We start from the raw sequence: 11306 nt of genomic DNA on the forward strand, positions 1-11306 counted from the left end.
TATAGGACTTTTTCCCATTATTAAATTATGCATATAAAGATATTATTATTATTAATTTTTGAAAATAAATGTGGTAGTTTTATTTTCATAAAGATAAAATTAATATTAATTAAAGTTACATATGTTGCATAATTGTCTAATTCTTTTGGTTGGTGTTGATTTGATGAATCATGCTGTCAAAGTAGCCTCTGATTTTTGACATTGATATCTTTCCAAATTATCAGATGTTTGTGGGCCTGTGTATTTATGTGCTCTATAGTCGACCCAACAGAAGACTTCAATTTGACCAAATAACAGGGTCAGTTATAGTTAGATGGTGATAAACATGGATAATATAAAGTTATGTCATGTGAGTGATTGTCGGCCCAAATGAAGGTTTTCACTTGACGGGATTGCTTATCAATATTTGATCACCACATTGAGAGTACCACTTGCAAGTTGATATTGTCGGCCCAGAGGAAGGCTATCAATGTTGTGCTACGTATCTTGTTGTCCTCATTGATTTTAAATATAAAGTATTTTTTATAAATAGTTAAGGTTAATTTTGAGCATGTTTTATTATTGAATTAGTTATTGTTGAATATTATTTAATTACCTTGTTGTTTATTTAAGAATAATTTTTATTCAAGTTTGCATGAATTTTTTAAAAAGAAAGGAAATACTTCAACTTTTGCAAATCAATATCCCTCTAAGGTTTAATTGGGATCTTGAAAGGTAGGAGTAACCTTAATTACATAAGTATTATGACAGTGTTTTGCAACATTCAAGGAGATTAAGTTTAATGAGGAAATAATTAGGAAAGTTCCTTAAGGATTGTTTTGAAAATTACAAAAAGAATAGACTTTAATTTTTTGTTGGTTATTTCTTAATAAAAGGAATAAAAGAACACTAGTGAGTACACTAAAGGATCCAATGCACAAAATTTAAAATATTCAAGGATTTACTTGTGCATTTGATACCATTTGAGACATTATACAGTATGTATGTAGTGGGTTATGATACTTATAAGGGTAGATATTGAACTCTTAATAACCTAATTTATGACTAATGTTTCAAGGAAAATGGGTTAGGTAAGAAAAGATAAAATTGTACTCATTAATTGTTTATTTCCTTAAAGAAAGAAATTAAAGTTAGTAAGGTTTCTTTGGAACATATTGTTCGCCTAAACTACAAAAGAATCAAGCTTAGGAATTCTCTTGATATTTTTTGGAAATTTGAACATATAGAAAAAAATATCTTCCAAATACAATGACACTTGAAGTATAAAGAAAATTTGACTTCTCACTTAAGGTATTTAACAAGTTAGACTTGCATATGAAAACTTATCTTATGTGTTGAATGACTTTGGTATTTCTATTCATTGCTTGTTGGTTCTCAATAATAAACAGACATTCAAGTCTCTATTAGGAATAGTCAAGGGGACATAAGTGGAATTGTCAAATTAGGTGCTATTGAGAGTTTTAGTATTTTAGAACATTAATTTATGGCCTATTCAATATGGCTTCTTTAAGTGTCTAACAACATTGCATAAAGTTATTAGAAATTTACTCTCGTTAAGGGCACCTATATTTGATATAAGAGAAGTATTTATTCTTGTATATCTTAAAAGTCATCATATATCAATTCGTAATGAATGAAATCGTTATGAAATATGATGATTGAGAAGATAAGGTCTAAGACATTTGCTAACTTCTTTAAGGATTTATAGAGCAAATAAGTAATATATATTTTCAGGCAAACTTGAGATGTATGTTGCTTATAAAACGATTGAAAGCTCAAAAAGGTGTGGTAAGAAATATGATAAATCATTTTTCATTACGCTCAGTCTATTTGGAGAAGGCACTCAAGATTGTTATAAAAAGGTTTAAGTGGTGTACCAAATAAAGAAACAACTAAAATCACGTGCAATTCAAGGTTTTACGAGACTTGGATTTAAGGTTTTTAGTTGTCACTCTAAATACACTAGTCTTTCAATATATATATTTTCTAAATTTAGTTCCCACTTAAAGTTGATGTGGATGAGATCTTAAAGTTTCTTAAGGATGTTGAGTTTGAGGGAAGATAAAGTAAAGAATGTTGTATTTAAGAGAAATTTAGTTATTTTCTCTTTATAACAATATTAGTAAAGAATAAAAATTCTCCTCATTTTAGTCAAACAAACTCAACATCATTAAAAATGTCATTAAAGTAAGTAGAAGAGATTATAAAGATTTAAGTTTGATAAACAGAGTATATTCTCTACCGTCAAACAAAATCTTATCTCTTAAAAGAAAAATTGAATGTCATAAAAAATGTGTTGAAACAAAAAACAACGAAGATATTTTACATTTTGTTATACTGCTTTTAAAAGGCAATGTTAACAAATATAAACTCATCTAGTTGTTATGGTTTCAATTCTTAAGGCTGACGTTAATTTTTAGAGATCTTTTCTATGGCGTCTTGAAAAGTTCTTTCAAGTTAATGACAATACTTATAACCTTTTTTTTAGTTGTGTCATATGAATATAAAAATTGGTTTCTTAATTGTATATTTTATGAAATTAATAAGTTTGTATATTTTGGAGACTTTTGATCTAATAACACAAAGTTTCAAAAGGTTTATATTCATCTGTGATCTCAATGAAGAATATTCATCTGTGATTTCATAATTTTCATTACATGATGATATTATCACATGTAATATCATAAGGTAATAAGAGTAATAATTATGAATTACAGGTTTAGTAGGAGTACATTTATTTTCCTAGTATAATATGTCTGCGACATAATAAAGGCCTTGTCAGTGGATGAAAACTTGCATGAACATATCGCTTTTATTGTGAAATGATATTGTAAGATCAATCTCAAGTAACATTGAGAATTCACACAAGAACTATGTTAAAAAGTATTGCAAGTTCTCTAGCATAAAGATTTATGCACTAAGGGATATTGAAATCACTAGTGGAGACAAGCTCACTTTCAATAAAGGTTCCTTGAATAATAAAGTAAAAGAAAAACTTAATGCTTAAAGTCTATATGCTTCTGTTGCAGTATTCATATCAATAATGAAAGACAATTTTTGATAACTCTTAATTAGATCTAAAGAATTATAAGGTGCTTAAAAAAAAAGTTACATGTGCACTCATCAAAATCATATTAGAGATCATAAGACTATTTGATTTTGAACATTTGAGTTGCCATCTAGATCCAACTATGAGGCTATATTCACTAATAGATTAAAAGATACTACTATCTCGTGGTAGAGAGTCAGTTTAGTCCCTTTCACCACTATAGTTTGTATTGACAGCATTTTGTATGTGGCAACAAACTTAAGAATATGGTTGTCAAATTTGGTCATTAGGTTGTTTTGACAAAAAATTGTTTTTTTTCCATATTACAACAACAAAAACTTTTGTTTGAATATTTAAGCTTTAGTTGATAAAGAAAATTCAGAGTATTTTTGTTTAAAAAAATACAACTCCATAATTGTGAATCTGCTCATTAAGGACTATCACAAAAGTTTACAAGCATAATGTTCATATAGATGTGAAAATTATGGTATGTCAGTTAAGTGGGAGTTTGTGTTTTCTTAAATTAAACATGTGGTTTTTGTTTTCTGCAGAATAAAGAAGATGGTTTATTTTGTTACTCTGGATGATTTTCTTTCTAAATGTAGTTTAACATAAAGCTAGAAAGCATAAATTTTGATTTCTTTAAAGAATAAAGTTGGACCAGTTGTGAATAGATATGTTTAGATCACATTACATGTAATTCTCATGCTGCTTTTCCACACTTGATCCATGTCATTAGTACATTTGGTGTTGTGATCATTTAGGCTGAGTCCGCGACTATACATGTGACAAAAGCTGCTTTAGTTCCTCATCGATATATGAGATGGACCGGATTGTGATTAAAGGGAAGTTTATTTTAATAGCATTGAGTTGTGCACTAAATAATAAATTAATATAATTGCTAAAAAAGAAATTTGTTACCCATGTGGGAGATTGTTGACATTAATTTAATAATTAATTCGGGTAACAAATTAAAGAGCAATTGAATTTGGGCTATTTAATGGGCATATATGTGATCTTGATTATAGACCCATGACTTCTCATTTAGTGGTGTGGCTTGCTGAGTAGAAACCAACCCATTAATCTTAGGGGATTATGGGAAACCCTAGGATTAACCTATAAATATATGATTATGTTCCCCGATATACTATGCTTCTTGAGCCTCATGTTCCTCCATCAAACAAAGAGTATTGCCTGTATTTGGTCCGGGTTGCATAGTTAAGGAAGACAAAAAACCACACTTCTCGCAGTCCACGATCAATCTATCTAATTGTTCAAGGTAATTCTAATCTCTTTATAGATTTTGGTTTTCTTCCATGATTAGATCCTTGGTCTTGATTGTTTTGGAATTTTATGGCTTTTATTTTAGAATAATCATGAATTAGGATTTATTTAAATTTTCCAACAAGTACAACTTTAATTTTGACTTTCCACAATTCAAAGTCGCCCTTTCCATGGAACTTCTCCATTTCAAATCTTGCTACAACCATAATTTGAATCTTGATTTTTGCAGGTGACTTCTGTTCTTTTTCCACGTGTTCTTATACCAGTTTTGTTAGAATTGAAGAAGAATATTTGAAGATAGAAGATTATTAGATGGAGAATTTTAGAGACAGGAGAAGAAGGGGAAAAATATGGTGGACACACGATGTAAGTGGTTCGGCCAAAATTCGACCTACATCCACTGAGAGCAGTATCTTTACTATATCAGGTAAAGAGACTACAAAGGATTTTAATTTTCTCATGCCTATCCTTTAGCACCCAAAGGCTTTATATATAGCTTAAAAGTACAAAGTGTTATTTTACACTAATGCCCTTAAATGACAGATGGTTTCAACTACACTTTGCACCACATAATATCTACCCCACCTTTAATATATGTCTTCAAATTCTTCTTTGCTACAGTGAATTTAAAAATTTTATATTTTGTGCTTAGGAGCATTGAATTAAGTTATTTAGAATGCTATTAGGTAACTGTTTGAGATTTTTGATTCAAAATAAATGAGAGCGCAAGTGTACACCCGTCACAAGTAGTAAAACGGAACGAATATTCCGAGTATCGATCCTCAGGGACAAATGAAGTCTTTTTATAGGAAATGTTAATGATCGGTGACTTTGTAATTGAATTTGGGATGACAAATAATAAGGATAATGTTGGTTTTGATATTTAAAAACTCAATGCAATAAACCCAGCCCAGTTACTTCAAATTAGCTAAAAATACGCAAACTTTTTCCAACTAGGCGCCAGGTGCCTCTCATAAATTTTCTTCGGTTTTACTTCACCATCTTCTTATGTCTAAATGATTTTGAACGTTTAAGTCCATTCCTAATATGTGTATTAGAAAAAAGAACTTAATTTAGTAAAAACCAACCGTAACCTTAGGTTGAGGTCCTATGTCTAGGCTACCTGAGCGAAATCTTTATGTTTAAAGTATTTCTCTCTAAAGTTAAATCAGTAAAGTTGTGAAAACATATCAACCCTTTCAGTATTGATGCTTGGTTAAAACATTAATTGGCCAAATCAAGTTTCAACTTATGGAAACAACTTTAAGTGATAAAATGAGAGAAAAAACGCCTTTTGCCTTGTTGGATTTTAAAAACTTTAACTAACTATCCATAACCGAGCTTGGAAAAAATAAATTTAGCTCATGCTAATAAAGGAAAAACAGACTTGAACGTTAATGGAAGTAAAAGACATGACTAAAAGATGAGTAGAATTAAAACGAGCTGTAAATGGTGGAGTTGTAACCCGAATGACCCTAATCCGTTCTCTTTCAAGATTGGGGAGCAATACTCGGTCGATTCCTCAAGGTTGAGTGATTAAAACTTCGTAATGAGGAAGAGAGAGATGAGTAACAAAGAACTTGCTGGAATTTTAATTAAACAAGATTACAGCTTACAATTCAAGACTAACAAGCTAGAAATAAAGGGTGAACTAGAAATAAGTAAGGTTTAAAACAATAACAACTTAAAGACTAAAAGAGAAAACGTAAATAAGCTGAGAAGGAATGCCTAAAGCTAAAATGATCACTCTGGGATGATGAATGAAGAGAATGAGCTGCTGAATTTATAGGGACTTCAAGGTGGTTAGGAGGTTGAGAGCTTTGTGGAGAGCCATCCATTTCAAACACCTTTTGGTTGGTTAGTTGTTGAATTGACAACCTTCAATGCATGGAAGACACATGGCAGAGCTTGGGAAGGCTTCAAATCAAACCAAAACGTGCGTTTTGCATTAAGGGCAATCTCGGGATTGGGGAAGGCGCCAGGCGCCTAGCTCGGAAATTTTCTACACAAAATTGTAATTTCTGTTAGAAATCAACTCTAAATGATGTAAAAACGTCCTATGTGCAACCTAAGATAACTTAAAATGAAAGGTTTTGGACACTAAACCAAGCTTAAATCACGGTTTCCGAGTTTAAAACATTAGAAAACAACACCCATTTAGCTTCTTTTTACCCTTATGACAAGGGAAATCATTAAGTATATTTTGAATGTTATTTACAATGCTATTAAGTTATCGGGTAAGTAATTCATAGATTTTTTAGAATTTTAATTTTCTCTTAGCATTTAGGCCCTGTTTAAGGAATCAAAATGTGAATCAATCATAATGAAACAAATTCATGTTGTTTACTTCTATCTTTTTACTCTAAAATATTTGAAATCAGAATCAGAAACCAAATCATGTTTACTTCTATCTAGAATCGAAATAAGACATCATGATTATCAAAATACCCTTATATATTTGTAATTAATTTAAAACTGTATTATATTAACTAAAATAATTTATTTTTAATTTGAATTTTGAATTATTTCTGTCAATATCTTTCCTCAGTTAGTAGAAGATTTTTTTTTAACTCTATGTAAAGAACTCACTACTACAAATTTGAGTTTTAATGTCGGATAAAAATGAGCACGGAGGAAACAATGTCGGACAAGGTAAAAAACGCACTAAAATGAAAAAAAAATAAAAATTAAGTTTCAATGTCTAAGCCCGCTATTGAGGTACCGATCGAACGCTCTGAATGAATAAGAAATAGCATGCAGAGGGAATCGATGATTCTTATTCCACCAACCCTAACACTAATTTTTACCCCTAAATATTTTAACTCTAAAAAATTTTACCTCCCGACTCCGTTGTCAACCGAAATAGCTTGATTGTCGTGGATACGGTGAGTGAAGGGAAAATGGCATAGATAACTTAAAAAAGTTTCTAGTTTGCTCAACTGACCTCAATTATAAAAATTGACTCAACTGACCCAATTTTAACTTTTATGACATTTCAGAGAGTATGTAATTACGAATATACTCCCGAATTAATTAAACTACAACGAACCTAGCATAGAATCACGTAGGTTGGTGTAATTAAAACCATTGGCGAGTTCCACTTGATTCATGGCCGTGAATTTATTAAAGTACCACCAACTTATTAATTCCTCACCAAATTTTTGTACTATCATTTAATATATACCTACACATTCGCACAGATTGCAGAGAATAAAAGTATGTTTTAGTCCTTATTGTCCTCATGCACATCTTTCACGTTTTTTTGAAGAACTTTCATACCTTTTCCAACATTTTTCACATCTTGAATACCTTAAAGGAAGTCAAATTTTCATCTTTTACATGTTGAACAAGGTTAGTTTTTTATTGGATCCTAATATTGTTTTCGATTTGTCCAGAAAGTGATGTATGTAGTTGGAGTGAATGAAATTTCTGAAGTTTTATCAGTATTTTTGTGGGTCAAAAGTTACGTAAGTCAATGATTCATGGTTGTGTTTATTCATTTAACAACCATGGTCAATGGTTATATGATTAACAACTGTGGTTTTAGGTGATTCCGGTTATGGTTGCATACAGATAACCTTAATTGCCTCACGGCCATGGTCCATTTTGTTCAATTCGCGATCAGGGTTGTTTATTACCATGGTCGTGGTTGTTTGATTCGCGGTCGTGGTAACATATTACCGCAGCCGTGGTCCTTTATTGTTTGATTCACGACCGTGGTAACATGTTACCTCGGCCGTGGTCCTTCATTGTTTGATTAATGGTCGTGGTAGCATGTTCCTTCGCCTTGTTTGATTCACGGTCGTGGTAACATGTTACCTCGGTCGTGGTCCTTTATCGTCTGATTAATGGCTGTGGTAGCATGTTCCTTCGCTGTGGTCCGTTTGATTCATGGTCGTGGTTGCATATTCCCTCGGTCGTGGTACTTTATTGTCTAAGTCATGGTCGTGGTAACATATTGCCTCGGTCGTAGTCCTCTATTGTTCAATTAACGGCCGCGGTAGTATGTTCCCTCGGTCGTGGTTGTGTGTGCCCCCAACCGTGTTTGTGCTTTATTATGGTCGTGTCTCAAACTATCACGGTCATGGTGAATTTGATTACTAATTACTTGTGTGTTATTATTATTATCCATGCAGGATGCGTCAACTATTTGTGATCTACGGTGACAAGTGGAACGAGGCTGGTACGATGTACGAAGGTGGCGTCATGGGTGGGCTAGATGTTGATGAAACGATAGCATATGTCAACCTAGTAAGTGCCTTGCACATGCTTACTAGAATTGATCATGGCCAATTTGATCTTATTGTACAGTATGTATATAGATTTGATTTTTGGTATGAAGTCCCAAACTATCTGATATTTGATGACAGCACTTTGAGATTCTATTTGAATGGCCTTTCCGATCCATCACAAGTACCCTTGTATGTAACTGTCGTACCTAAAGCATCATATGGTAGTGGGAGCAAGAGAGGAGATAATTTTTTCAAAACCCATACATCGTCTTCATTCCTATACTACCCAGGGCAGAATGATCCATGTTTCGGCCGTTCTATTTCTATTGACTCTCCTCTGAACGATGTCGATCCCCTCTCATTTGTCCCACAGATTACACCATTGACCGATAATGTTGTCTCATGTAACCTAGGCGACGACGAATCTCCATATTATGGTCAACTGTACGAGAATGAGGTTGAGTACAAATTTCAGAACGATGATTAGTATGATTATGACGAATATCGTACCGAGGATGGGGTTGAGGACGATAGTGGGAATGGGTATGACAATGTGGAAGAGGATGAATATCATACCGAAGACGTGCTTGACGACCATTATGAGAATGAAGGTCAACATGTTCATGAGTCCCATACAGTGAGTGGGAATGCACCTTGTCAAACAGTTGAATGAGTCGTTTCACGTCCGATGTAGAATATCATAACTGGCAATGAGTCCGACTATGTAGGTGAAATTGTTGTTAAGGGTATTTTCCGTTCGAAGGAAGAACTACGATTCAAGCTATCTGTGTGAGCTATGAAGCATAATTTCGAATTTAAGGTTAAAAAATCGACGAAGACATTGTACACCATTGGATGAACCGAACAAGGTTACAAATAGGGTTTGCGTACGAAGAGTATCTGAGGTGGTGACTCATTCATCATTTCAATGTTTAATGATGTTCACAAGTGCAAACGTGAAGTACTAAACCATGACCACAGGCAAGGTCAGAGTTGGGTGGTTCGTCAGTTATTGAAGTCCAATCTAGAGGATGTCAGCCATTAGTACAGACCTAAAAACGTTATTAACGACATGCGAAAGAACTATGGGGTGAACATTAGATATGAAAAGGCATGACGGGCCAAAAATGTTGCCTTGAGTCTACTTATGGGGTCACCTACACATTCATATACTTTGTTACGCAAATATGGTGAAACATTGAAGGATGTTAACGTAGGCACTGTTTTTGAAGTGGAGCTGTAGGAAGATAAGTATTTTAAGTACGCGTTCATGGCCCTCGGTTGTTGTATTAGAGGGTTCTCCAGTTGTATCCGTCCAGTTCTCGTGATAGATGGTGCACATCTCAAGGGTAAATATAGAGGTGTGATTCTTATGCTTCTTCTGTTGATGGCAGCAATCAAATATATCCTCTTGCCTTTGAAATTGTCGATGAAAAGAGTGATCAATCTTGGACTTGGTTTCGGAACATGGTCAAGAAGTGCATTAGAGAGGTTGATGGGTTATTATTCGAATCTGATCGACATGTTTCCATTACGAAATCTGTTAGGCAGATCTTTCCTCAAGCAGCTCACGAAATATACATGCAGCACCTGTCCACGAACCTGAAGGACAAGTTCAAGGACGATGTCATGCAAGAAATGTTCATATTAGTAGCAAAGATCTGCTAGAAATCAGAGTTCATATACTATTTTTCCCAACTAGTAGGATTTCCAAAAGTCCAGCGATACTTGGAAGGAATCGGTTTTGAAAAATGGACTTGTGCATTTCAATCAGGTTTGACGTATGACCAAATGACATCTAATATTGCTGAGTCTATGAATGCAGTCCTCGTCTATGCACGTTATTTGCCAGTCACTACACTTTTGGAATATGCTCATGCACTCTTACAGCGTTGGTTTTACGAGAGGCAAATCTACGCATCCAGTCGCGAAACCATTCTCACTGACTATGGTGAGAATAAGATGCATACTATAGAGAACTTCTCTCGTATTCACTCCATCACACCCATTTACCATCACGAGTTGGAGGTTAGCAATGGACTAAAAAGAGTGCGTGTGAATTCAAATGCAAGGACCTGTGGATGTAAAGAGTTTGACTACTTCCAGCTTTCTTGTTCCCACGCTATTGCAGCGGCCACCTATGGAACGTGAACAAGTACACACTATGCTCACCTGCATATACTCTTCAAACTCTCATTAACGCATATGCCGAACCTGTGTACCCTCTCGGTGATGACGAGGATTGGATTATACCTGATGACTTTGTCGACCGTAAAGTAGAGCCGCCCAAATATGTTCCACGTGTTGGCCAATGTCAAACTGTATGAATTCCATTTGATGGGGAGACCCGCCAAGTCCACAAATGCAGTCGGTGTGGCAACATGAGACATAATAGAAAAACATGCCGCCAACCACTTAGAATTACAGATGGAGACATGTAAAACATTAGCTGAACTATTAATCGTATTTTGGAAAACGTTGTACTCTTATTCCCTTTTCTATTATTCGACCGAACCACTTTATATATTTTTCATTACTCTGTAGACTACCTAGGTCGAAATATATCTAAACACGCCCGTGGTCATACTTAGGGATGATTAGTCACTTCTTTGATAATTTCACGGCCGTGGTCATGATTCAAATATACGAAGGCCGTGGAAATTCAACACCACGACCTTGAATTTTCAACACCACGACCTTGATTTTTCAACACCACGGCCTTGAATTTCCTCAACCACACC

General features: G+C 34.0%; 1 protein-coding gene across 1 annotated transcript; it reads left to right on the forward strand.

The window, feature by feature from the left end:
• The first annotated feature begins 10356 nt into the window (after positions 1 to 10356).
• LOC111019519 (uncharacterized) lies at positions 10357 to 10892 on the forward strand. The gene is made up of 2 exons (XM_022295915.1): positions 10357 to 10655; positions 10697 to 10892. Exons 1-2 carry the CDS (start codon positions 10357 to 10359, stop codon positions 10890 to 10892), a joined length of 495 nt encoding a protein of 164 aa, XP_022151607.1.
• The last annotated feature ends 414 nt before the right edge of the window (positions 10893 to 11306 follow it).

This window comes from Momordica charantia (assembly GCF_013281855.1).
Source record: "Momordica charantia cultivar OHB3-1 chromosome 3 unlocalized genomic scaffold, Mcharantia_2.0 BLBB01000003.1, whole genome shotgun sequence".
Lineage (NCBI taxonomy): Eukaryota > Viridiplantae > Streptophyta > Magnoliopsida > Cucurbitales > Cucurbitaceae > Momordica > Momordica charantia.

What these genes read in the sequence shown, in the direction of transcription:
- LOC111019519 (XM_022295915.1), top strand. Translation starts at nt 10,357, where the DNA reads ATGACATCTAATATTGCTGAGTCTATGAATGCAGTCCTCGTCTATGCA. An exon ending in AGGACCTGTGGATGTAAAGA is followed by an intron (nt 10,656 to 10,696) that starts GTTTGACTACTT and finishes ACGCTATTGCAG; the next exon opens with CGGCCACCTATGGAACGTGA.